General features: G+C 46.6%; 2 protein-coding genes across 10 annotated transcripts; both read right to left on the bottom strand.

The window, feature by feature from the left end:
• Positions 1 to 666: 666 nt before the first annotated feature.
• Positions 667 to 15,053, bottom strand: Tmem269 (transmembrane protein 269). 9 transcript variants are annotated; one of them, XM_040756789.1, is made up of 9 exons: positions 13,613 to 13,878; positions 13,315 to 13,521; positions 12,209 to 12,280; positions 8,644 to 8,773; positions 5,473 to 5,570; positions 4,340 to 4,486; positions 3,576 to 3,779; positions 1,500 to 1,587; positions 667 to 910 (listed from the first exon to the last, which is right to left on the bottom strand). In XM_040756789.1, the coding sequence occupies exons 2-9, from the start codon at positions 13,382 to 13,384 to the stop codon at positions 796 to 798; spliced, it is 924 nt and encodes a 307-aa protein (XP_040612723.1). In that variant the 5' UTR covers positions 13,385 to 13,521; positions 13,613 to 13,878; the 3' UTR covers positions 667 to 795. The 9 variants fall into 9 exon arrangements, with proteins under 9 accessions (XP_040612723.1, XP_040612729.1, XP_040612727.1 ...); XM_040756795.1 differs by lacking the exon at positions 13,315 to 13,521 and adding an exon at positions 11,768 to 11,897; XM_040756793.1 differs by lacking the exons at positions 13,315 to 13,521; positions 13,613 to 13,878 and adding an exon at positions 14,912 to 15,053.
• A 4,629-nt stretch (positions 15,054 to 19,682) lies between these two features.
• Positions 19,683 to 25,745, bottom strand: CUNH1orf50 (chromosome unknown C1orf50 homolog). Its single transcript, XM_005083855.4, has 5 exons — positions 25,612 to 25,745; positions 25,380 to 25,495; positions 22,059 to 22,145; positions 20,972 to 21,103; positions 19,683 to 20,346 (listed from the first exon to the last, which is right to left on the bottom strand). Exons 1-5 carry the CDS (start codon positions 25,688 to 25,690, stop codon positions 20,161 to 20,163), a joined length of 600 nt encoding a protein of 199 aa, XP_005083912.1. The 5' UTR covers positions 25,691 to 25,745; the 3' UTR covers positions 19,683 to 20,160.
• Positions 25,746 to 25,807: the final 62 nt, after the last annotated feature.

The raw sequence follows: 25,807 nt of genomic DNA, 5'->3' as shown, positions 1-25,807 counted from the left end.
CTGAAACTCAAGCCCAGCCCAAACTTAACTTGGAAAACAAAAGTCTATCCTACATGAGTGATTCAAGTATGACCCAAGCCAGATGGTGGTGGTGAATACCTTTAATCCCAGCACCGGAGAGGCAGAGGCAGGTGGATCTGAGTTAAAGGCCAGCCTGGTCTACAGAATGAGTTCCCAGGACAGCCTAGGCAACCAGAGAAACCCTACCTCAAAATGCAAAACAAACAAATAAAACCTGTTTCAAGTATTACCCAAAAGGGAGTCTGAACCATTGTAGGAAGGCCTAGGAGGCAGACAGATGAGCCAACCTGGAGTTTGCCTGAGGGCTTAGCAACAGGTGCTGTCAGAGGTACTGATCATGCCTAGCCAATGAGGGGAGACTATGCATTGTCACTGGATCAGGATGCAGCCTGGGTGCTGGGAGGAGAATATATAAGGCTTTCCCCTTTGCTGAATAAGTGAGTCTGCTGTTTGTCTTTTACCTGACTCCAGGGGTCTGTGCCGTTGAGTTCACGCCTTCTCACCCCCTCCCCCGAGGGAGCCCTTAGGATCCAGCAACAAACCCTGAATAAGGAGAAAGAAGCAAAGGCTTCTGGGCCCACTGAGAGTCCAAAGGCTTCTGGGCCCACTGTGAGTCGCTGTGATTCAAGACAAAGAGATAGCATGTGACAACACAGGCGCCAGGAAAGCTTTAGTGAGCATGGGGCAGGTCTTGGTCCAGCATGCTAAGTGCAGAGCCCACAGAGCCTGCAGGAGTGGTGAAGCTGTGGTTGGTTTCCCCCTTGATGCTAGAGCTTAATACAAACTCCTCTGCCCCACAGGGCATCTGGAAAGAAGATGTAGGAGAGCGACCAAATCAGGCAGTAAAAGGCGGTGAGTGAGAATGGAGAGATAAACAGCATGATAACACCTGTAACGACAGAAGCAGACACTCAGTTTCATGAAGTGTCGCCCACAGCTCCTAACCCACCCTCTATCCCTCACAGGTCACTCATGGAGCTGAGGAAACAGCAGCAAGAGAGCAGAAGCCCCATGTTTAAGTTCAGTATAGTAAGTATAGGTAAGCTCTTAACTGGAAGCCAATTCAATCACAGGATCCATTCTATTGATCTCAGACCAGAAGCCAAGTCCTGGCCAAGACTGAACTCAAGTTGATCAGAGTCTTTTCTAGCAGGGAGATCTTCTTTTTTTTTTTTTTTTTTTTTTTTTTTTTTGGTTTTTCGAGACAGGGTTTCTCTGTGGCTTTGGAGGCTGTCCTGGAACTAGCTCTTGTAGACCAGGCTGGCCTCGAACTCTCAGAGATCCGCCTGCCTCTGGCTCCTGAGTGCTGGGATTAAAGGCGTGCGCCACCAACGCCCAGCCCAGGGAGATCTTCTTAATAGTTTGGAGTTAAACATGCAAAGTTACATGCCTGAGACTGCTTACAGTATGGCCTCAGCTCTTACTCTGATACCTCTGAGTAATCAGAGTGGCTTGCTTTGCCCAGGCTGTGCAAGTACCTGATCTGTGTTGAACAGCCACTTCTGGAGTCTGGAACTCGGTACCTGCTAGGCAGAGGGTACCTATTTGAATCTCTGATGACCTTCCCTGGAAGACAGTACTTCATGTGAATGACCACAGGCCACGGCTTAACAATTGAGTGTGACTCTCTGGTGCCAGCTGGAGAGGACTCTGGGGAGCCAGCATCTCATTTCTGTGGTCACTTCCCATGCACGGTTTCCCTCTGCTGATTTTGAGCCATGTTCTTTTTGTTGTTGTTGTTTCTGGGTGGTTGGTTGGTTGGTTGGTTGGTTTTTCAAGACAGAATTTCTCTGTTATATCCCTGACTGTCCTGAAATTTGCTCTGTAGATCAGGCTAGCCTAGAATTTAAGAGATCAACTGCCTTTGCCTCCTGAGTGCTGGGATTAAAGGCATGTGTTACCTCACCGGCTCACATCCTTGTGTTCTAGCCAGTCTTAGCTATGAGTAGAACATGCTGAGTCCTGAGGCCCTCCTAACAAATCACTGAACCTGGATCCAGTCTCAGGTAGTCCCAAGACAATCTGAATTTCAGATTAAACACATTAGGCAAAAGGACTTCAAAATTGGTGGCACGCCTACTTAGTACTAGCTACTAGAACCTATGAATTGCTTCACTTACACTTCATAATGTTCCCATGACTTAGAATTACATCTGTTTTCCTTATAGGAGACAGAGGGGAAGTGAGCTATACAGAAGCCTGACTTAAGCCCAATTCTGCCTGGCCATTAAAAACTAGACATTCTTCATCAGTTAACAAGACCATGGGCAACAACAGTCTCATGACATGTTCTCCTGTGGCCAGGCTGACCTCAAACTTGCTGTGTAGCTGAGGATGGCTTTGAACTTCTGACTGTTCTGCCTCCACGTGTGGAGTGCTCAGATTGCAGGTGTGCACTGCCACAGTCAGTGTGTGTGTAGTACCAGAGAGCAAAGCCCAGGGATCCATGCAAATTAAGCAACTACTCGACCAACTGGACTACAACCTGACCACCATGTATTCTGTGAGACCCTGTTAGTGACAGGTGACCTAACAAAAGGGTGCTTCTGGGGAAAAGAATCAGTTAAGGATATGTGCTAGGGTTTTGTAATACTGCAATTGGAGAGCAGTCATTGTTCTGTTGAGGTGAGGAGGCAATGCTTAAAGCTAGAATTGTCCTTTAAAAGAAATAGATGGCAAAAAAGATGGCATTATCTCTCCAAAACTACCCAGGGGCCAGCTTCTTGACATCTGGAGCTCTGAAGGGAAACATAATGTCCACAGCATCCACTCTGAATGTACACAATACTGGCATTAACTGGTGTTAGAATCTATGAGGTACCATTTCCTCCTTAACTCATACAGCAAAGCAACCCAGGAGCCCCAGGCTAAGTGTGGTTTATTTTGAGCAAAGGGGATCAACTCCAGGAACAACAACCTCTGAGGGAAATGCTTGCTATGAGGTAGGCGCTAGGAGAGGGGAGGTAGAAAAGATGGAGCCAGCAATTGCCAAACATACTTTCCCAGAGCATCAAAACTTCTTGTAGTTACTCTTTTCTTAGACAGAATTTCACTCTATAGCTTAGGCTGGCCTGGAACTCACCATATCTTGAAATTGCAACAATCCCCCAGCTCAGCCTCCCAAGAACTGGAATTACAAGCCACTGTACCCAGTTTTGTTTGTTTCCAATTATTTTTGCCATTTTATTTGTTAGTGTGTTTTGGTTTTCAGTAACTTTCTCCTTACCTGAGGCAGGGACTATGTCTAGTTTACCAGACTGACTCCCTGTACTTGGCACATAGGCACACATGCACCCCCTAAATTCTACTGAACTCATTAACATTAGGTAGATATTATTGAGCACAGCCTAAACTTATGCTCTGGAACATGAAGAAAACAGTCCTCTACAGCGGTGAGTACATTTAGTATTTTCCAACATTAAAAAAGATAGTAAATATGTGCTATCAATTTACAACAAATTCAATGGTGAGAATGCATGAGAGCCAAGTGCATGGGCAATGCTGCTGTGAGACAGTGTGACCGTAAGCATCTGGTGACAGTTATTTGAACTCACCTCCCATATAAACCACTTTTTTCCAGTTCTCCGACTCCAGAATTTCATCATGTGGGTAGCAACTCTGGTCGATCATGAATAGAATCATGAGTGAAGCCATGCAGCAGAGAATAAATGTGTTTCCCTTGGTCAGAAGGCAGGTGGAGGCCAAAACGCAGGAAGCATAGGGGCAGGGTAGACCCTTGTATGCAGAGGGACCTCCTCCTAAGGAAAGATCATGGGATCACCTGCTTCCTGGCGCCAAGGGCATCTATCACTTCAGGTCTCCTCTCCCTAAACTACCAAATTCCCTTGGCCCAGGGGTGGGGAGGAGTGTGTAGGCCATTTGGTCATTACAAGCAGATGCTGTGCAGGTTTTGGTTTGTGTTGGTTTCTGGGGGACAGCAGGCAATCAGTGTAGACCAGGTGTGCCCACACCTTAAAGGGTCCTTGGAAGCAGTCTAAGCTTAGTGCTGGGTTTGCACACCCTTCCTGAGTGGTCTTAGGAAGGCAACTGCCCTCACTTTATCACAGCTTCTCCTGTCTGGGGAAGAGTGTGTGGCGCAGTGCTGCATACAAATAGAATACAGTATGCACAGCTGCTGAAGAAGCAAGGACTCGTTTCTCCCAGACCAGGGCTCTGCCAATACAGCCCTTCACCTGTAGCAGGCACGGGCTCATGAGGAGGAAGAGGAACCCACGAACAACCCCTGACTTGACTCCCAACAGTTTCTCCTGCCCCTTGATCCCTGCTACAGTCCTAAGACAGACTGGGTTCCACTCACCAGTTGAATAAAAACACAGGCGGAAAGAAGTTGTTAGCACATAGATGACGGCCAGGAACCCATTCAGAGGCCCATCCACACCAAGGAGCAGAGCTGAGGCCAGGCCAAAGGTGGTGAAGACAGCGAAGTCATTCAGTTCAAGCCCTGCTTCAGAGGTCACGGTTAACTCACAAGCATGCATTCTACACCCTAGCCTCTCTCGGGTAGCTGGTGCAGTGACAGTTGGGATGCTGGCATCTCAGAAAACAGCAGAGGTTCCCTAAAGGTGGCCTGTAGACCAAAGCCTGGGCTGTGCCCCCACCCCCAGCTCTGCTTCTGCTGGTGTTTGGCACTCAACATGGAAGGCTGAGTGCATGCGCTCACAAGCCTTGGAACCTTTTTCAGGCAAAATCTTACATGGAAACATTTTGAGGTATTTTAAACCAGCTGCTTTGCCTGGGAATGTTTCTCATCCCCTCACTGACCCTTGCCATTGTCTTCACTTAAGTAATAAATCTACAGAGGATATTCCTCACTTAGAATGAAGGTGACCCCAGTGAACACTTGGAAGGCAAGAAAGGATAAACAGAAAAAGAAACTGCTTGAGTGAACTCAAAGTGAAATCTTACCTCATAAAACAATAACCATAATAATGTTCCATGGAGCCTAAACACAAGACCAAAATCTTTAGCATATTCAAAAGAAGAGTAAATGGAATTAAAGAGGAGGGATGAGGAGGATAAAGACTATACACCAGGGCAAGGGTGGGGCAAAGATGGAACAGGGAACCAGACAGTGGTGGTGCACACCTTTAATCCCAGCACTCAGGAGGCAGATGAATCTCTGTGAGTTCAAGGCACCTAGACTACAAAATGAGTTCCAGGACAGCCAGGACTGTTACACAGAGAAACCTTGTCTCGACAACAAAAAGCAAAGCAAAACAAAGTAAAAACAGATGGGGAAGAGAGCCAGCCCAGGAGATGATGCAGGCTGCAGGCAGCCTCACTCCCGGGCCAGGACTGCTTCCACTATTAACAAAGGCACATGAACAACTGGGTGACCAAGGAAGGCCTGCCTGGCTTCACAGGACGGTGGTAGCCTGAGAAGGGCGCTGCCCAGGGCAGGGGTTAGAGGGGCCCGAGGTCTGGACTCACCCAGTTTGTGGCAGATGTTGAGGTATCTGGTCATCGTCCCTATTGCCATGTCTAACAGGAAGCTGATGAGAAGCATCCAGGAAGCACAGTGCGATTTCCTAGAGGGCAGGCCAGCAGGCAGCTTCTCGTAGTACCCACTGGACAAGTCCACACTCAACTCTTCACACAAGCACAACCAAGAGCTTTCCCTCACTCATATCCCTTCTGGTACATACTGCTTTCAGTGTTTTACACACACCCTCCCAATGCCCAATGCATAGACTTTTTATAATTTTTAGATTACTGTATGTCTGAGTTATTTTGCCTACATATACAGCTGTGTACCACATTGCTCAGGAAGACCAGAAGAGGATGCAGGATCTCATGGGACTGGAGTTACAGATGACTGTAAGTCAAATCCTATGGGCACTGATAATCAAACCCAGGTACTCTGGAAGAGCAGCCAGTGCTCTTAACCACTGAGCCATCTTTTCAGTCCCCAAGCCATAGTTTAAAGAGGTTCTCTGACACCCTTGACCCCCCAGTAATCACCAAGGTCCCTTCCAACTTTTCTTTTTTTGTGTGTGGAGGGATTCAAGACAGGGTTTATCTGTGCAACTCTGCTGTCCTGGAACTCACTCAGTTCCAGGCTGGCCTCAAATTCAGGATCCATTTGCCCCTGCTTCCTGAGTGCTGGGATTAAAGGTGTGTGCCACCACTGCCGCCAGTCCCTTCCAACTCTTAAGCCCCAGCGTATGTGATGATACAGGGTCCTTCCTAGTTCTCAGTGCAGCCTCTACCACTACCCCACTGTGACTCCAGATAAATTACCATCTGTCTCTTTAGGTCTCTTTCTCCGCTTGTGAAATGAAGGGCTTATGCTACATGAGTTCCTCTCCTTTCTTCTCTTTTCCCCTTCTCTCTCCTTTCCTTTCTCTCATTCTGTGGCAGTTTGAATGAGAATATCCCCCATAACTCATATGTTCAAATACTTGATCCCCAGTTGATGGAACTGTTTGGGAAGGATTAGGTGTGGCCTTGTTGAAGAGGTATGTCATAAGGACAGACTTTGAGGTTTCAAGACTCCTGCCATCCCCAGTGTCATTCTCTACCTCTGGCTTTTGGATCAAGATGTGAGCTCTCGGCTCTTTCTGCCATGCCCCTTTGTGCTGCCATCATGAACTCTTATCCTATGAAACTGTAAACCCAACTAAACACTTTCTTTTATAAGTTGCCTTTGTCATGATGCTTTATCACAGCAATAGGAAAGTAACTAAGACGTCTGTTCTTCAGGAGCCACTGACCCTATTTTTTGAAACAGTGTTTCTCACCGGAACCTGGGGCTCACTGGTTTGGCAATGCTGGATGGTGAGTGAGCTTCGTCAGCACTGGGATCCTGAATACACACCGCCATGCCCAGCCTTCTTACATGGCTGCTGAGAATTGAACTCAGGCCCTCATGCTTGTGCCACAAGCACTTTACTGACTGAGCCACCTCCCCTAACCCTGGCCTTAGATTCTTGATCCTCCTGCCTCCACCTCCCAAGTTCTGGGATTACAAGCTTATGCCATCATACCTGGCTAAATGCTGACTTTCCTATGACATTAATCACCTGGTACCTCCTCCTCATCTTCCTCCTCCTCCCTCTTCTTCAATCCTAGAGATGGAAACTTGGACCTCACACATTCTAGGCAAGTGCCCTTGCATTAGATGTGCCAGGTCAGGGTTTATGCATTCTTTCCGTCTCTGTGCTTTAGTTTAATTCCATTTGACCTGAGATCACCTTCTTTATGACATCTTGTCTTTTACATGCCTAGAATGCAAAATGAATCCTCCAAGAGAGCTTAAGAATTCTGTGCATTCTGCTGTTCTTGGATGAAACGTCCACAGGTGTTGATTACACCCAGACACCAGATGGTGCGGCCAGGATTAATGTGCTTGCTTTCTGGAGATTGGCAATAGGTATTGGCATCTCCAACTGTGGTATGGATCCGCTAGTGTCTGCCACAGTTCTCGTGGGCTTGATTGTGGCAAGGGTCCATCAGTGTCTCCCACATTCTCTCACATTTGATGCTGACTCTACTCTAAGTCATTTCCCAGAGTTCCTCTAGCCCTCACATTCTTCATTGTACCTCATCCATTATATGCTCCCATATGGTCCCTTTGTGAGCAGCCACCGTCCAAAGAGGTCCACTGCTAACTCTGCACTGGATTACAATGCTTAGGTGACCCAGCAGAAACAGAGAGGAGAGCCTGACTTTTGACCTCAGCCATCCCCAAACAGCTTCAACATTTGTTTAGACCACAACTGAGTATCTAAAGGGACTTGAGGCTAAATGAAAATAACAAATCCTACAATTATAACATAAATTACCCTCTCAGAGGATTTGGTTATAAACTGAGTTTTCCTGCCACAGATGTGCATTCTCCTACTTTATTAGACTCCAAAACCCCAAATTTATGGTTGAAAAACAGATAAAGAAGCCCTATGCTGGTCCTGGAGAATCAGGCACATCAGGAGTGCATCTGAATGAGTTTTGTTTAAAGAGCTGATCTGCCAAAGGCCTGGAAATAGAATCCAACTTACAAGGGCATAAATTGATCCTGCTTCCTTGGTGGCACCTTAAGTGTGACAGAATTTTCACAATGGTGTTGTCAGATATTCACATCATATGTTCTGATTCAAGAACCATAAAATATGAATGAAGCCAAGTGAAGTAGCTCACACCTCCAGTTCCAGCACTTGGTAGTTCACACCTACAGTCCCAGCACTTGGGAGATGGAAGCAGAAGAATCAGAAGTTCAAGGCCAGTCTAAGCCACATAGTGAGTTCAAGACCATTCTGGGCTCCGTGGTGAGAGGGTGGAGAGAGGAGAGAGAAGGGAGGTGGCTATGAATACTACTATGTATCTTCTTTTTTCCTCCTTCAGGCATTCTGAGATGCTATAGCTGAAGTAACAAGAAAGATTATAACACAAACTCCTCGTGCTACAAAAGGAAACTGAGGCTCAGAGATGTGACCGGACTGGTAGCAACATGGAGGTCATGATCCTGACTTTAAAACTACTATACTGTCCTCATCCCCAAGTTGATCTTTCAGCCACAGTGGCTAGATCTCTAGAATGTGCCTTCCCTTCCTCATGCCATAGGCTCCGGTTTTAGGCTAAGAGCAGGCTGTGTCCCAGACCTACCTGCTGAAGCTGCAGAAGATGGAGAAGAGCCCCAGAACCATGTTGGCCAGGGATAAGGCATTAATAACATCCTTCCAGGAAAGTTCAGTCATCTGAGAAACGGAATGCTCATGGCTCAAGATGCGCTGACCTGTGGCCCAGGAGAGAGGTGCACAGAGTTCCCAAGGCCAAGGGATCTCCAGAGAGGCTCTCAGGGACCCCCTCCCAGAACCGCACCCTCTCCACACTATCTCACCAACTGAGAATACATGTTAGCGAGGAGACACTAACTTGTTTGAGAAAGACAAGGTTTGGGAAAGATTAGCAGCAGATGAACTTGCATGGTCATCCCATCCTCCCTTGCCCTCATCCCATGGCACAGACACCCTCCCAGAAGCCTTTTGGCACCTCAAAGGCTTCCTCCTTCTGAGAGATAGAGCCTTGTCATAAATTAATGGCTGACTTGAGAGAGGCTATGCTCACTCCCTCAGAGACCTCAGGCCACAACACAACACTGGTTCCATCTCCAACAGAGAAGGAAATCAACAGAATGGGTGTGGACAGCATGGCTCCCCAGAACCTTGTGCTGTGTTCTTTCCTCTGGCCTGGGCCAGCTTAAAGGGTATACTCTTTTCTCCCCTGTTTTATGAATGAGGAAACAAGTTCAGCACATTGGAGACATCTGCTCAAAGTCACACAGTAAGTGAGGAGAAGCAAAGCCCTAGGCTTGATCCTCAATCTGCTGCTGTTTCTGACTCCAGCAGGAGGAGGTTTGGTGACTATGGCTAAGGAGTTCACTAGGCTAGGCTTACCAGATAGCCTCTGCATGCCAGAACAGGTCATGTCCAGGCCTTTGACCACCTATGGCATCTCTCACAGCAGCAGGGAATCAGCTTGCCTATCCATCTTCACAAACAGTCTTGGCTCTGTCTATACACTATGTCCAAACAAATGTGCTCCTTACACATCAACTGTTTATGTCCTGGGACAGACAAGCCCCACTGATGGGATAAACACATCAGCCACACCAAGTAGCCCTACCCCTGACTGATATGAGTAAATCCTCGTTCTCACATCACTTTCTCTTTAATCCTTCACTCATTTGGAGGCTCAGGCTTGGCCTCCAGACAACCCCTCTGGACAATTGCAGGCCTTTAAGGTTTAAGCAAGCTGGGCCTTGGTGGCGCATGCCTTTAATCCCAGCACTCGGGAGGCAGAGGCAGGCGGATCTTTGTGAGTTTGAGACCAGCCTGGTCTACAGAGCGAGTTCCAGGACAGGCTCCAAAACAATACAGAGAAACCCTGTCTGGAAAAACAAACAAACAAAAAAAGGTTTGAGCAAGAATTGAGACAAGGCCAGACATGGTGGCACACATCTTTAATCTTAGCACCTGGGAGGCAGAGGCAGGTGGATCTCTGTGAGTTCAAGACCAGTCTGGTCTATGTGATGAATAATCAGGATAGACAGAGCTACAATAGTGAGACCCTGTCTCAAAAATAAAAAATTAAAAAGGAATTGAGACAAACTATGCTCTTTTAAAAACAAAAACCTGCCACCAAGATGTCCAAAGCTGGGAGGGACTGAACTTGGGTCTTGAACTGGAATATCCCAAGGCATCACTGAAGGGTTTATTGTTCATATAGGCAGCCTCAGTCACCAAAGGAATCAACAGCTGTGTGTCCAAACCCATCAGGATTAAAACCTAAATTTGGGTGTTGGTGGAGCATGCCTTTAATCCCAGCACTCGGGAGGCAGAGGCAGGCAGATCTTTGTGAGTTCGATACCAGCCTGGCCTACAAGAGCTAGTTCCAGGACAGGCTCCAAAGCCACAGAGAAACCCTGTCTCGAAAAACCAAAAAAATAATAATAATAAATAAAAAAATAAAACCTAAATTGGGAAATTATATAAGCCCAGAAGACTGGGAATTAGGGGAAAAGATTTTGGATGTACCATCCCACTCCATGAACCTACACAGCCATCTCTCCTGTTTTAAGGCCAACCCAAGCAGGACTAGATAGCTCAGTTCCTGAGCCAGACACCTGTTCACCTGGCAGCCCACCTACCATCCCCTTGAAGAACAGCATTCCTGAGTCTCCAAGGCCTTTCATGGAAGATGAACAGATGGCCAGTCTCCCAATAAACATTGCCTCATTTGTACTGCTTCATAGATGTTTTCTAGTCCTAACTAATGATTAATCATCTGCTACACTGTCTACCCTGCTTACAAAGCACTTGAACACCTGGGATTCCCATCGGCCCTGTGAGCTCAATCAGGCAAGGGTTGTCATCCCTGCTTATACATCCCAAGTGAGGCAAACACAACAGAGAGGGAAAAGCCTTGTGAGAGGTCACTCTAAAGTTGCAGGATGAGATTCAGCTCTGCCTTGAATGCTCTCTCCTCTCTACTCTGCCATCTACAGCAAACAGGACAGAATGTTTCTCAGGCTCCTTTTTAGTCTAAGCTAAGAGAACCCCTGGGCTACTGCCTTTAGAGAACATATGGTCAGTCTACTGGTCTGAAGCAGTGGTTCTTAATCTGTCAGTCGTGACCCCTCTAGGGTTGAACAACCCTTTCACAGGGATCCCATATCAGATATTTATCTAATAATTCATAACAGCAGCAAAATTACAGCTATGAAGTAACAACAAAAATAATTTTATGGTTGGGATCACCACAATATGAGGAACTGTATTAAAGGGTTGCAGCATTGGGAAGGTTGATTGAAAACTGTTGGTCGGGGGAGGGGAGGGAGAGGGAACTGGGATTGACATGTAAAACAAGCTATTTAAAACTAAAATAAAAATAAAAAACATTGTTACAGAAAGAAAAAGGAAAAAAACCCCAGCATGACAGGAAAGTTACACAATCGCTACTGCAAACAATGGAAAACTGTTGGTCTAGAGACACAAATGTACATGTGGTCCCTCTATTCATAATGGCCCCTTATCTTACAGGTAGGAAAGCAAGACTTCCAAACGAAAAAAGGACTTGCATAGGAAATGGTGGAGCCAGAATTTGAACTGAGCCTCCTCTTACTTAGTTAAATACTATTTGTAAAAATTGCACACAGCCCCGGGAGCAAAAGGATGGGGATTTGAGAAGGGCTGTTTAAATCCACAGAAATAGAGCGTAAACTACTCACTCCTACAACAGGATACTTGTTTGGGGGCAAATCTGATGCTTGGTGCTGCTGACACAGAGATGACTGTGAACTATCTCTCAAGGAACAGTCAAGCAGAGGATGCAACCCAGCATGGAAGAAGAGGCAGGACCTGTGAGCACAGAGAAGGACTGGCCTGCCTCGGGGAGCCTTTCTGAGGAGGGATAAAGCTGAAGCTGGCTTGTGCCCCAAGCAGACTCAGTCATGTGCTTGCTTCTTGAATCCCTCTGTGGAGCCCAGCCCCACACCAGCCCTGCTCAGCTCTCCAGCTCCCCCCTCCAGCCCTGCTGAAACCCCTCTCCAGGGTCCTTCCTTGGTCCTCTTTGAGGAGCCTCCTCACCCCACAGAGCTTGTAAGTGTTCATTTTGGAAGATTTCTTGTGGTCACCGTGTAACACCTGGATTCTTTACAGGCTTCACCTACCTTGTCTTCCTTTTTCCCTACAGGGGACGCAACTTGAGTGCAGACTGGGGTCCCCTGTGACAAGCATGAGGCCTGACAATAAAAGTGCTTAGTTAATATAACACACCACTTAGCTCCTCTTGCTGCACTATCTCCAATGTACCCAGAATCTAACCCTCTTCATTGAGGACTCTGAGAAGCCATTTTAGATGAAGACCCCACAGCCCCTTCATTCCAGTCCTTATCATTTATTCACTTCATTCTTTCAGTTCTTTCCCTGTGCCACGCTTTGTGTGTTTTGAAAATAGAACAAGACCAGTGTACCCCCTTGGAAGATACAGTCTAGATAGAATGCTTGGAAGCTTGAAGAGACACGTTATGTGTAACTAGGGCATGTTCCAGTTGTCCTGGGTATACCAGGAAGCAAAGGCCAAGTCTGGAGCAAGGGAGTATTTCACCAACATGGTGACATTTACCAGGGTCTCTAAAGTGGGGGGCGAGGATTATGACAGTCAAGAATTAAAAATACAATGCCAAAAAAAAAAAAAAAAAAAAACGGGGCTGGAGAGATGGCTGAGAGGTTAAGAGCACTGACTGCTCTTCCAGAGGTCATGAGTTCAATTCCCAGCAACCACATGGTGGCTCACAATCATCTGTAATGAAACCTGGTGCCCTCTTCTGGCCAGCAGGCATACATGTAGGCAGAACACTGTATATAATAAATAAATGTTTGTTTTTTACGAGACAGGGTTTCTCTGTATTGTCTTGGAGGCTGTCGGTCCAGCCCAGCCTCGAACTCACAGAGATCTGCCTGCCTCTGCCTCCCGAGTGCTGGGATTAAAGGTGTGTGCCACCACTGCCCGACTAAATAAATCTTTTTTAAAAAATACAATGAGGTCCTGGCTCGCAAAAGCCCAGTAACTGGAGATCAAGTTGGTGAGGTCTGAGCTGGGGCCTGCCCAGAGGTGACTGTGGTGTATGGAACAAAATGGAAGGGGGATTGGGGAGGAATCCAGGAACTGAAACTGATAGTGAATGTAAGAACAGCCCGGAGCGCCAGAATCACAGAGCTCACATGACTACGGGTTTCTGGAAAGAGGGATGAGTGACGATGAGGGTTCCCTCACCAGGCAGCCTGAGTGGCAGGTGAGGATGAAGGTGTCCTCTCCAGCAGTGGTGTCTCTTGTCCTTCTTCATCGCGCACACTGCCACCCCTTCCCTGGAGGCCAGAGGCCACCTCCTGCATGCAGACCTGGCTGACCACTTGAGAACAGGACACTGCTCTTTCGCCAGCCTCCCCGCGGGTTGTCCGGGTAACCCCGTTAAACCCAATTCTGTCGGATGATATGACGATGGGCTGACTGGCCTGATGTCCCTGTCCCTCTTTCTTGCCCCACCTGCTCCATGTCAGCGGGGAATGCTCACCTGGGGATCAGACATTCCTATATGGGGCTGGGGCCCCGCCCCGCACTCTTTCCTGCTGTTGTTGAAGTGGGGGTCCAGCCCAGGCGAGGATGCATGGATGTGGGTCCAGCCCCTTAGCCTGGCTCTTAGCTCACAATTCCGAGGGCAGGGGAGGGGCTGAGGAGCCTTTGGACAGGGCCTCCATTTACAGATCTCGCAGTGGGCAGCAAGGGGAGGGGCATGGCGGACTCTCAGGGGAGGAGCCTGCTTTCTCCATTCCCTTGAACCTGAATAGAACCATCACTCACAGAGGGCTTCTGCTTGGTGCAGAGACCTGGTTGTTGAGTGCTTGGGGTTGGAGTGGGCAGGGAGTGAGCAGAAGACTGTAAAAAGACTGGGATCCTCGTCGTGAAGAGACCCTTAAGTGTCAGTTCCAAGCAAGTATGGCCTTTTATAGGATTGGTTCTTTGTACCTACAAGGTGGTGTAGACATGCAATTTTTTTTGTTTGTTTTTTTGTTTGGTTTTTCGAGACAGGGCTTCTCTGTATTGTTTTGGGTTTTTTTTTTTTTTTGGTTTTTATGGGACAGGGTTTCTCTGTATTGTTTTGGAGGCTATCGGCCCAGCCCTGCCTCGAACTCACAGAGATCCACCTGCCTCTGCCTCCCGAGTGCTGGGATTAAAGGCATGTGCCACCACCGCCCGGCAACATGCAATATTTCTAAAGAGGATGAGAACCTGAGGAACTGGAACCCAAAAATGAAGACAATGTTTTTAGGTCAGGTTCTTTCAGAAACAAGGTTCTGGCAGTCACTGTAAAGAAAGAAGGTAGTAAGACCAAAGCTATGTCAGGGGATGGGGAGGCAGTGTGGAGACTCCTAGAATATGAGGAAAGCCCCGAGCAAGGACAAAGGCTTTCCAGACGCTTCTGGATTCAGCAGTTGGATAGTGTGCCACAAAAAGAAAAAGCAACTTTTCTGAGACAGGGTTTCTCTGTGTAGCCCAGGCTGTCCTGAAACTCACTCTGTAGACCAGGCTGGCCTCTAACTAGGGATCCATCTGTCTCTGGACCACAGGTGTTGGGATTAAAAGTGTGTGCCACCACACCCAGCAGTAAACTCTGTTTCATTTTTGTTTTAAGATACTGTCTCACACTGTAGACAAGGCTAACCTGAAACTGTAGCTGAGGCTAGCAAGCCTTGTTCTCATGTGATCCTCTTGCCTCAGTCTCCCCCAAGCACTGGGATTACAGGTGTGAGACAACCACCACCTTGGAAAGAAACAAGGCTGGATAATATTCTAAGGTAGGGTCCACCCTTACCTGTCCCACATCCACAACACGCTAAGGCTAAATAGCAGCAGCAAGAGCACCCAGGGCCCAGAGAATATGCAACAGAAAGGGTGGGGCTAAGATGTCATGTGACAGCACAATCAGCCTGAGAGAGGATCTGGCTGAGGCCCAAAGGCCATCTGGCAGACTCTGGGCTGGAGGGTGTACACAGCATCTCCCTGGGTCTTAGACGGGCTCTGCCACTGTCTTGTTCTACTCAAGGAAATGGTGGACGAAACAGTTCATTTATTGTCAACTCCACCATTAGTCATCAGCAGACCTGGGCTGGGGATACAGCCTTATTGTAAGCACTTGCTCAGTGTGGTCAAAGGCCCTAGACTTAATCCCCAGCACCTAATATTAAAATAAGAACTTTAAGAGCTGAGACCTGAAAAGAATCTGACTCTAAAGTCAGACCTAGGTGTCGGAAAACTATGAACAGGCTGGAGGCCAAGAGTGTGCTGCAAGTGCAGTCAACACCACTGCCCTCTACGGTCCCTGTGGATGTTCTGAAACAGATGCTGGAATGACTGCTAGTGTTCCAGGATGCTACTGGCAGTCTGTGGAGACACTCAAGGGTGGGGAAGGAAGCAAGGAGGCCCCCAGGTAAGCACTGCCTTATTTAGGCTAAAGATACAGGTGGCTTGGACCAAGAGTGATGAGAGGGGGTCAGATATGGGGCTGTATTTTGAAAGCAGAGGTGATTGGCATGGGGAGAGCAAATGGAATAAAGGATAGCTTAGCTTTTTTGTGAGATAGGTGGCCACGGGAACGCAGAGGATGTGAAAGGTTTGTGGGTTAATTCAGAGTTCTTGTGGACACATTAAGGTTGTAATGATTAAGTCAAGCAGAGAAGCAGGACAAATGTGCATGAGCAGAGTAAGATCAGAGCTAGGAACATGAATAAGATGGCAGCTTAAGGGCGCTAAGGCCCTGGGAATGGGTTAGAGCATGCAGGATGGAGGAAGTGCCAAGAAACTGGCCCCAGAGGAGGTTTGGATCCAGAAAAAGTGAAGTAGGAGAGATCAGGCTAAGACAATACTCCAAATCAAGATGAGGACACTTTCAAGCGGTGAGAGATCCCACTGAACCAAATCTGCTTACAACCATCCAAGTTCAGTTTCTCCAGGCACTCCAAGCACGGCTCCTTAGGAAATAAACTTACCTTCTGCACACAAGTTTGCACGTGGATTTTAATGCCAGAGACATGGGTTATGCACAGCATGTTAATGAAGCTACTTCTCTTGCGTTGGCTAACCTCTATATGCCAATCCCTGGACACTGAGTGAGCAACTCCCACAGTGGCTCATTCTTATCTTGTTTTTTATTTTTATTTGATTCTCAGAAAGGCTGCCCACCTTGGTTTTGGGGGGAGGGGAGCTGGGGCCCATCAACTAGGCTAGGCTGCCCAGTGAACTCATTCTTACCAGAACTGAGATTACAAGTGTGTATGATCATGCCAGATTTTTAAATTTTATGTTCATTGATATTTTACCCTCATGTATGTCTATGTGATGGTGTTAGATGCCCTGGAACTGGAGTTACAGACAGGTGTGAGTTGGCATGTGGGTACTTTGAATTGAACCCAGGTCCTTCCTCTAGAAAAGCAGCCAGTGCTCTCAACTGCTGAGTCATTTCTCCAGCCCCCATGCCCAGATCTTTTAATGTGGATACTGAGGCTGAGACTCAAGTCCTATTTATGCAGCAAGTATTTTACTGCCCATCTCCCTAGCCTCCCCCCTCCACTTTTTTACTTTTGCAAAACAGAGTCTCCATTGCAGTCATGAAAGCCAGTCTGAAGCTGGCATCCACACTCCCGTCTCGGCATTTCAGGTGCTGAGAATACAGATGTGTGTACTAGAGACATGCATGCATGCACCCCACAGAGTTTCTCACTGTAAGCTCTGTGTGGCTCTCACTGTTGTGTGGCTCTAAGACAGATGGCTCAGCAATGACGAGTGTGTGCTGCTTTTGCAGAGGACAATCTGATATCTCTGGCCTCTGTGAGCACCTGCACATATCCACTGGCCCCCAAAACAAAGTGACAGGCCACTGACTTTTAGGAGCACTCAAATTCCAGATATGCTAACACAGAAGAATTCCACAGTACAAATGACACAATCTAGCACCCCACACTCCAGTGCTGATAGCTCAGCCCAGCCCCTCATTGTCTCCTGTTAGAGGGAGAATGGAAGCTCTTCACGCCCTCCCCTCTATCCAGCCTCTGCTGCTTCAAGTCCAGTAGTACAGACCTTAGTTCCCTTCCCATCACCCCAGCCAGTGTTCACTTCAGCTACTTTACTTCCACTGCTATCAACACCCGTTATTTTTGTCAACTGCATTTCTCTTCTTCTTTCGTTGTCCTCTTTAATCATTAGAATTTTCTAGCCAGAATAGTCTTACTACACACACTCCTTGTTAAGATCAGGACTACTTTGCTTGATGAGGTTAAGAGTATATCCAATAATTTCTACCCAGAAAGAACCCTCCCTAACCCTGAAAGACAAGCCTCATATACACAGGGAGTCTTCCTTTCAATGTCTCCCAGTATTCTACAATGTCTTATGCATACCTCCACTAAGCCTTTACACCACACTGTAATCGTTAACCTGCTTGCTGTTCTAGCAGACTGTGTGTTTTTTTGGAACAGGGCCTGGTGCTGAGACATCTTCTAGAGCCTGGAAATGAGAAGGCACTTATTGCTTAGGAAATCGCAGAACAGAGGGAGAAGTGCTGATGAACAAGTTGCTGCATATACTCACTGGATCTCAATCCCCCATTCTGACATTCATTATCAACAGCCATCCATCCCTCAGCCAGGCCATCGGATTAACCAGGGAAGAGCACTGGCACTACCTGGTGGCCAGAGCGGGAAGTACATCTTCTTGGACAGGAAGTTTCTCTTTGGAAAACATTGCTCTCCAGGCACAGCTCACAGCTAGAAATGTCAAAAGTGAGAAAAACCTGTCTTTTCAGTGTCTCAGCATGATAGCTGCATGCCAAAGGGACTGAGAAAGATAGAGGAGACTGGAATGTAGCCAGAAGGTTATTTTGCCAATGCTGAATGTCTTACCATCCAATCACAATCACCTTCAAGACTGTCTTTTACCCAAGATTGGTTACTTTTTCTGTCTCACCACTAGTCTCTACCTTCTGGTCTCCATGCTCGTGTGTAACGCTTCCCCTCAACTGTGGACTGACCTAGACACTGGATTCTAAACAGAATACAGCAAAGATGATATCATTTCTGTGGTGGCACTACCTAGGTTGGAACGTCCATTCTGCTCGTGAGCTCCCTCCTTTCTCTCTCATGCAGTGTTCCTGTGATTGCAGGGACTTTTGTGATAAAAAGCCGAGGAAGGCCGAGAACCGAGCCCTAGTCAAAAACTGACTGTAGCTTTGCAGTATCAAAGAAATCCTGAGACTAAAGGTGCAGTAAAATCATGATAGATGAGTGTCCCTTTAAACCATTACCCTGTGGCAATTTGTTTACTTCCTAACTACCCAAAATCCATCATCACCACACAGGTCAGAACCTCCTGAAGACCTTGGCAGCGCTCTGCAGTCAGGATCAGCTAACACGCCAATAAAGTCTGTCTTCCAGTTCTGCAGCTTACACAAGACCTTTCTTGTGTGCTAGGTAGGCATGGACTGTTTCTAGCTCACAAAGTGCACTGTTCATATGAGAAGCCATGAACACTAGGACAAAGTGCATACCCAAAGTTGGTCTTGTGGACTCAAGCACATATTCCTCATGTTCTTTAGAATATATTTCAAAAGACTACATGGCACAGAAGCAGCAGTCACTCTGAATATGCTCTAAATTTAGCTAACTCAGCTAAACAAATAGGAAAGGAGGTAGAATCCAAAAAAGCTCACTCAAAGTCAGAGTTTTGGCCAAGAAAGGCCCTGTTCAGTACTGCCTGTCTGCAGTAGTACTGGAGATGAAACCAGAGTCTCATGTATGCCATGTAAACACTCACACCTGCTGTATAAACAGGCTAACACTGAGCTACATCCCTGGTCCCTTTTCAGTTCATGACTTATTCAGTAAGCAATAAAAACAAGTTTCAATCAGAGGTAACTTGTTAGGTGTGATGGCTCAGCCCACTAGAGAGGCTAGGCCTGTGCTAATCAGCTGCAGGTTAACCTGAGCTACAGAGACCCGATAAATAAAAATACCAGTCAACTCATAACCTGTGGACAGATTAGTCATTTTTCTTGTTTTGTATCCCCACTCTCCTCTCCTCCACACTATCTCTTTTTGAAAAGATTTTTAAATGTATGTCTATCTGTGTGTGTGTGTGTGTGTGTGTGTGTGTGTGTGTGTGTGTGTGTGTGGTTCATGGAAATCAAAGGAGAGTGTGAGATCTCCTTGAGTGAGTTACAGGTGGTTGTGAGCTGCCTGACATGGAACTCAGACCCTCTGGCAGAGCAGCAAGCAACCTAACTACTGACCCTGTTTCCAGCCCTTCCACATCCTACCTTAAAAATGCCATTTGATGGGTCTGCCCTGCTGTGTGCTCAGCTTAGACTGACCTAGGGAGGCTTCGGAGTAGACTCATACAGTAGCAGCAGCCTTCCACGCCTCTTCCAGTTCTAAAGTGTGAGGGTTAGGATGACTGCCCAAACCTGCCCTTCTCTGGCTGCTGCTCAGTCTCCAGTCACTCTCAGTAGACAGGAAAGGCAGAAGGACAAACCAGAAGGTCACTATCAGGACTGAAACTCTAGAATTCAACACTCTCATCCAGTCATGCCAAGATTTGCCTGTTGTTTCTTTTAATCTTCTGTAGGCGACACTGGGATTCCTGAATCAACCTCAAATTGGCATGGCACCTATGAGGACAGCTTCAATACCAACCTGACACAAAAGATAGAAAAATGGTGCCTCTTGGAAAATGACCCACCAGCTTGCTGTGAGAAGAAGGCTCTTCCTTCTCTGGTGTTTTGACTTAAGGGAGGAACGGTTGGAGGTGAAGGAAAGCACTAGCCAATCCTTTGAAACGGAGTCACCTGGCCATCAGTGGACCCAGGAAGATCACATAGGAGTTCTGTGATTCCTCGCCATCCCAACTGACAGCAAACACAGCATCTACATTCACCAGGGTCTCCTTCCAAGAAGTTCACCCAAAACCCACACTCCTCACGAGGCCCACTCCCCCCCACCACAGAAGTGAATGTGGACGAGGAGGTGGCAGTGGTCAGGCCTTTGTCATGAGAACTGCTACTCAGAGTCATACTCAGTGAGTCAGTCCCTGGAAGGGGGGTTCGGTGCACGGGGGCAAGGCCATGGGCTGGTTCAGCAGCTTGTCCATCATGCCAATTTTAGCATCTTGCTTCTCAATGTCTTCATATGGAGTCCATGACAAGTCATGTTGCAGCTTGTAGGCACCAAGAAAGTCATGGGGGCAGCCTGCTCCCCATTCCTAGAGGGCAAAGGAGCAAGTCCTCATCAGGAGGAGAAGTGAACAGTGCTCTTTCTCTACTCAGGGCACAGACTGCTTTTTGTGCTCTTCACCTCAGATTAATCAAACCATCACTGGAGTTACATTACACATCAGAACAATGAATATCACCAAGCAGTGGGGACACATGCCTTTAATCCCAGCACTTTGGAGGCAAAGGCAGGCCTGTGAGTTCAAGGCCAGCCTGGTCTACAAAGTGAGTTTGAGGGCAGCCAGGGCTACACAGAGAAACCCTGTCTTGAAAAACCAAAAAGGGGCTGGAGAGAATGGCTCAGAGGTTAAGAGCACTGACTCCTCTCCCAGAGGTCCTGAGTTCAGTTCCCAGCAACCACATGGTGGCTCACAACCACCTACAATTCAATCTGGTGACGTCTTCTGGTATGTAGACAGAACTGTATATGTAATAAATAAATAAATCTTTAAAAAAAAAAAAAAGAAAGGAAGAACTTTTCATCATACCTGGGCTCACATCACCTTGTTTTCCAAGAAACCCTTGACCAAGCTGCAGGCTTACATTTCCAGACAAACATGCCTAGAATTTCTCAAAGGCTAGAGTTGGTTTAGAGTTAAGAATGAATGTTCTTACCTCTGGAGAAATAATGGAAAAGTACTGCTGGCCACTTTCCCGCTGGTAAAGATAGTAAATGTTGCCAGGTTTTTTCACCATATTGCACGCCACATGGTGCAAGTCAGCATCTCTTCGAGCATCTTCCAGGACCTGCCAGCCACACCGGTGTGACAAGAGAGGAGTCAGAGGTGCCAGGCCTCACCCACATCCCACTAACCAAAGCACACAGTCCAAGCTTGCAGTCTGGCTCCCCAGCAGCAATGGCTCACTACTGGGGTCCAAATGGTTTGGAAGATGGGGAGATTACACAAGCTGCTATGCTGGGAAAAGCTGTTAGAGATAGGATTTTTTAATGTTGAGTTTGGCTACTTGGGTTTTTTTTGTTTGTTTGTTTGTTTGTTTGTTTGTTTTGGTTTTACAAGACAGGGTTTCTCTGTATTGTTGCTTGGGGGATTCTTAAGTTCCTCTTTTCCTGAGTCAAGTACATTTCTTTTATAAAAGAAACACTTTCTCCCTGACCTTTCTTTGGCTAACAAGCAAATCCCACTTCTGCTTAACTTCTGTTATGGTTCAGCTGTCATTTGTCTCCTAAAGGATTCTAGGAGCTTGGCCACCAGTGCAGTGACATAAGAGGGAGGGTCTAGTAGAAAGCCAAGTCTCCTAGACACTGCCTTCAGGAGGGAGTTCTGGGGAGAGCTATGTGAGGACATAAGCAAAGATTCGCTGTTGTAAAGCCTGAGCCTGACACATGAATCTCTAGCCCTGTCTGAAGATGGGTCTGTTCTCCCACACATGCCCTGTTATGACTAGATGTGACCCAAAGAGTTCTCCCCAGAGCTGAGATACACCAGCACCATGCCCTTGAACCTCTAAACCTGTGCACAAAATAAACATCACAGGGTTAACCCGCCCCAGATATTTCATCATAGCAACACCAAATAAACTAACAAAACCTCTAGGGTATATTTCTTGCATTTAATCAAAATGGCTACATGCTCCTAATGTATTGGAAACAGAGAAGGTACCATGACTATAAGTTCAGCCAATCCTCCCAACCAAAAAGCCTGCCTAACCTGCACTGGCCCTGAACATGCATCTTTCTCACCTTCCTGGCTTGTTCTTGCAAGTGTTGGATTTGTTCAGCAATGACTGTCAGCTTGTTAGTAGCATTTGCTCGGATGAATTCATCAGCCTACAGAAGAGAGAAAACCAGACTGTAGGGTGAAAAAGCAAGTGGCACCTGTGGCCTCACTGAGACGCAATTAGGAGTTATACCAATGGCTCTTCTTCTACTGAAAGTGTTCTTACTATTCCATCGCCATGTAAACTTCCACCCACCCTAAGGCCCAACTCAGAAGCCCACACTGTAATGGCCCCACACCCAGAATTAAACACTCCATCTATCTCCACTGCTGTTCACTCTCAACTCTAATCACATTGGGCATTGGTACTTCCACACCCTTACCTCCTGCCACCAATCATGAGCATACCCTCCATCTAACGCATCATTCCCTCTCATTGGATTTTGATTTCCCATTGTGGAGCCCTGGCTGTTATGGAACTCACTAATGAACCCAGGTTGGCCTCAAGCTTGCAACCTTCCTGCCTCCTCTTCCCACGTATGAAGATTATTGGTATGCACCACCACATCCAACCCATTTGTTTTCAATGTTAGAACATTTTAAAGCAAAGAATGAATTTTGTGCCAAGCGATAGTGGTGCACGCCTTTAATCCCAGAACTCAGGAGGCAGAGGCAAGTGGATCTCTCTGAGTTAGAAGCCAGCCAGGTCTAAATCCAGGGTTACATACTAAGACTCTGTGTCAAAACAAACAGCAAGAAAATAAAATCAATATACTTGTGATGACTTCTGTTTGATCACCTACATCATACCTACCTAAAACTTCAACACATAATCAATTTAAAAAGGGGAGGGCAACAATAGATCATGGAGGATCCTATAGCCCTTAAGGAAAAAATGCATTTTGTTCTTAGGACAAGAAAATCCATATAGCCAATAAAGAGAGAAGGCTGTCTCCATATGTAAGGCAGGTCCAGAATAGGAATAACCTTATAATCAACCCCCTTTCTCTGGCCCCAAAGGGTATTTAAAATTACTAAGCACTGATCCTGGACCCAACCACCCCAAGACCTCTGTATTAATAACATCTAACTCTCCAGATACAAAAACCTTAGTCATTAAGACTCAGACAGGTGTAGCAACTAAGGTTTTACAATTAATAAATGGCAATTGAGGGGTTGGAGAGATGGCTCTGAGGTTAAGAGCACTGGCTGCTCTTCCAGAGGTCCTGAGTTCAATTTCCAGCAACTACATAGTGGCTCACAACCGTCTATAATGAAATCTGATTCCCTCTTCTGGCGTGCTTGAAGATAAGACAGGCCACATATGTGTATGTGTCTTTGTGTGTGTGTGTGTGTGTGTGTATGTATGCATATATATGTATATATATATATATATTAAATGGATATTTTAAAAAATGGCAGTTGAAGGATCTGAACATAGATGGATCTAATTCCAAAATCCATGCCTCAATACCAAATCTCCCAAAGCTTTCTGAACAGACATTAAGGGAGTCAGGAGTCAGTCCTCTTAGCAAGTATATTTGAGTACATTGACAGTGACTATGTTGATTCACTTAGTTTTTAAATTTTTTTATTATATGGGTATAGGTATTTGCTTGCATGTGTGTAGGTGCATCATGTTCAAACAATGCCCACAGTGGCTAGAAGAGGGCATTTGATCCCCTGGGACTGGAGTTACAAATGGCTGTGAGTTCCAATGTGAGTGCTGGTAACTGAACCTGGATCTCGCCAAGAGCAGTCAGTGCTCTTAACCACTGAGCCATTGCTCCAGCTCTCAATTTGCTTTTAAAGTGCTTTTTTCTTCAGCCTCTCTAAGATGGATTATACTGGAGAATTGTAGGCAAGAGAATAATATAGTCTTTATATTTCACTAGATCAAACAGCAAGAAAATAAAAGACAAAAGTTGTGTTCCTTGTTTCTTTGGATGAATCCATGATAGTTACTCAGAGAAACTCAAAAGTGTTTGCTCAAAATTTTGTTCCTGGTTTTTGTGATCTGACTAAACAGACAAATGATTAGAATACTTCTAATCCACAGAAGTTCTATTTTCCCATCTCTATTTAAAAAAAAAGTAAAGTTTTAATTAAAAGGGCCACTCTAAACATTTGAATTCTTCTTTAATAAAACAGTAGAAATAGCTTTATGTGAGAGACTTGAGCACAATGATCATTAATTTTCTTGATCAAAACAGTCTTTTGGCCGGGCGTTGGTGGCGCACGCCTTTAATCCCAGCACTCGGGAGGCAGAGGCAGGTGGATCTCTGTGAGTTCAAGACCAGCCTGGACTACCAAGTGAGTTCCAGGACAGCCTCCAAAGCCACAGAGAAACCCTGTCTCAAAAAACCAAAAAAAAAAAAAAAGTCTTTTGAACAACAATCATTGCCAATAAGCTAGTTTAATCATGAGGAGGGGACACTAGAAGTTTTTAAAGCAGCCAGGCTCTGATACTGAAAAGGACTCTACAGTTGAATGTCTTGCTAAGAGATGAGAAGGAACCTAGGTTTTCTGTTAGACCTTGGAGCTCCCCCACCTCAAACCTCTCATTTTACAGACCATGACCTCTAGAGAGAAGCAATCTGTCCAAAGCTAATGTGTCCAAACTTCTATTGTCTTTTCCATTATCTTGCATATCTTCTTTATTTTCTACCTGTTACAGTAATCGATGTCTAAGCTTTGGACATAGGATATTGTGTCCATTGAAATTCAGCAGGTGTGGCAGCCACCCCTGCAACACCCAGTCTTTGGGACACTGAATAGGAAGCCAGTCTGGGCTATCCAACAAGATGAAACTGTATCCAGTTTTTGTTGTTGTTGTTTTAATCTAAGGTGGGGATTTTACCCTGTGCCTTTTTGCATGTTGTTTTTGGTGGTGCTGAGGATCAACTTCAGCCTAAGCAAGTGTTACCACTAAGATACACCCCCAGCACAAAAATTTTTTAAAGGAAGGAAATAGCATATATTTAAGTTCCACAAGCTCTTGGGTAACATAACGATTTTACGGGAGGCAGCATAAAATAATTGACTATTGAAGAATTTGGGATAGAATCAGAGTTTGGTGGTGCACGCCTTTAATCCCAGGACTCGAGAGGCAGAGGCAGGAGGAACTGAGTTGGAGACCAGACTAGTCTAACAGAGAGTTCCAAGATAACCCTGTATCAAAAACAAAACAACAACAAAGAACTGGGGATAGAGTGATCCTCTTGGTGTGTGAAACGGAATGGAAACCGGTACTGCCAAGTTCACAAGCTATCCTAAAGTGTAGATGAAATTTAAGGCCGGAGCCCAAAGACGCTGGGTAAAGTACGAAGACATCTATTCCTCACCTTTTGCACCTGCTCGGCGAGCGCCACGAGGTCTAAAGGGTCCCCGACCCTGTTGGTGTGGTAGGGGCTCACCAGAGCCAGGCCGCCGGGGGTCGGGGTGAGCTCCACCAGGGCTCCTGCGACACACACCCGGGAACACGGGCGTAAGTTGTAGCCCTCAACCTCCCGCGAGGCAGCAGAGACGAGCCGCCCGGATGCGACCTCTTCCCCAGGTCAACTCAGTCCCACCTACCTCCAGGACCCGCCACCTCCTGCACCCCCGGACTTCCAGTGCCTCTTTCCAACTGGCCAGGAGCAGACGCGTCCGCCATGACAGTCCTTCAGCCCCACGGCCAGCGGGGGGGTGGGGGGGGAGGAGCTCAGTCCGAGCGCAGACTCATAACAGCTTGTGGGCGGAACTTTCTCATTCGCGGGCCATTGAACGGCTG

This window comes from Mesocricetus auratus, unplaced genomic scaffold (assembly GCF_017639785.1).
Source record: "Mesocricetus auratus isolate SY011 unplaced genomic scaffold, BCM_Maur_2.0 Super-Scaffold_100014, whole genome shotgun sequence".
Lineage (NCBI taxonomy): Eukaryota > Metazoa > Chordata > Mammalia > Rodentia > Cricetidae > Mesocricetus > Mesocricetus auratus.
This window is presented reverse-complemented; position numbering and strand designations above follow the sequence as displayed.

Excerpts from the sequence above, each read along its gene's own strand:
- Tmem269 (XM_040756789.1), bottom strand. The coding sequence starts at position 13,384 with ATGAAGAAGGACAAGAGACACCACTGCTGGAGAGGACACCTTCATCCT. Across the intron at positions 4,487-5,472 it reads CAACATCTGCCACAAACTGG|CAGGGCTTGAACTGAATGAC; the intron begins GTGAGTCCAGAC and ends TGACCTCTGAAG. Across the intron at positions 911-1,499 it reads GGCTGTTCAACACAGATCAG|GTGTTATCATGCTGTTTATC; the intron begins GTACTTGCACAG and ends CTGTCGTTACAG.
- CUNH1orf50 (XM_005083855.4), bottom strand. The coding sequence starts at position 25,690 with ATGGCGGACGCGTCTGCTCCTGGCCAGTTGGAAAGAGGCACTGGAAGT. Across the intron at positions 22,146-25,379 it reads TCGCCGAGCAGGTGCAAAAG|GCTGATGAATTCATCCGAGC; the intron begins GTGAGGAATAGA and ends TCTCTTCTGTAG. Across the intron at positions 21,104-22,058 it reads TGCAAGAACAAGCCAGGAAG|GTCCTGGAAGATGCTCGAAG; the intron begins GTGAGAAAGATG and ends TGTGGCTGGCAG.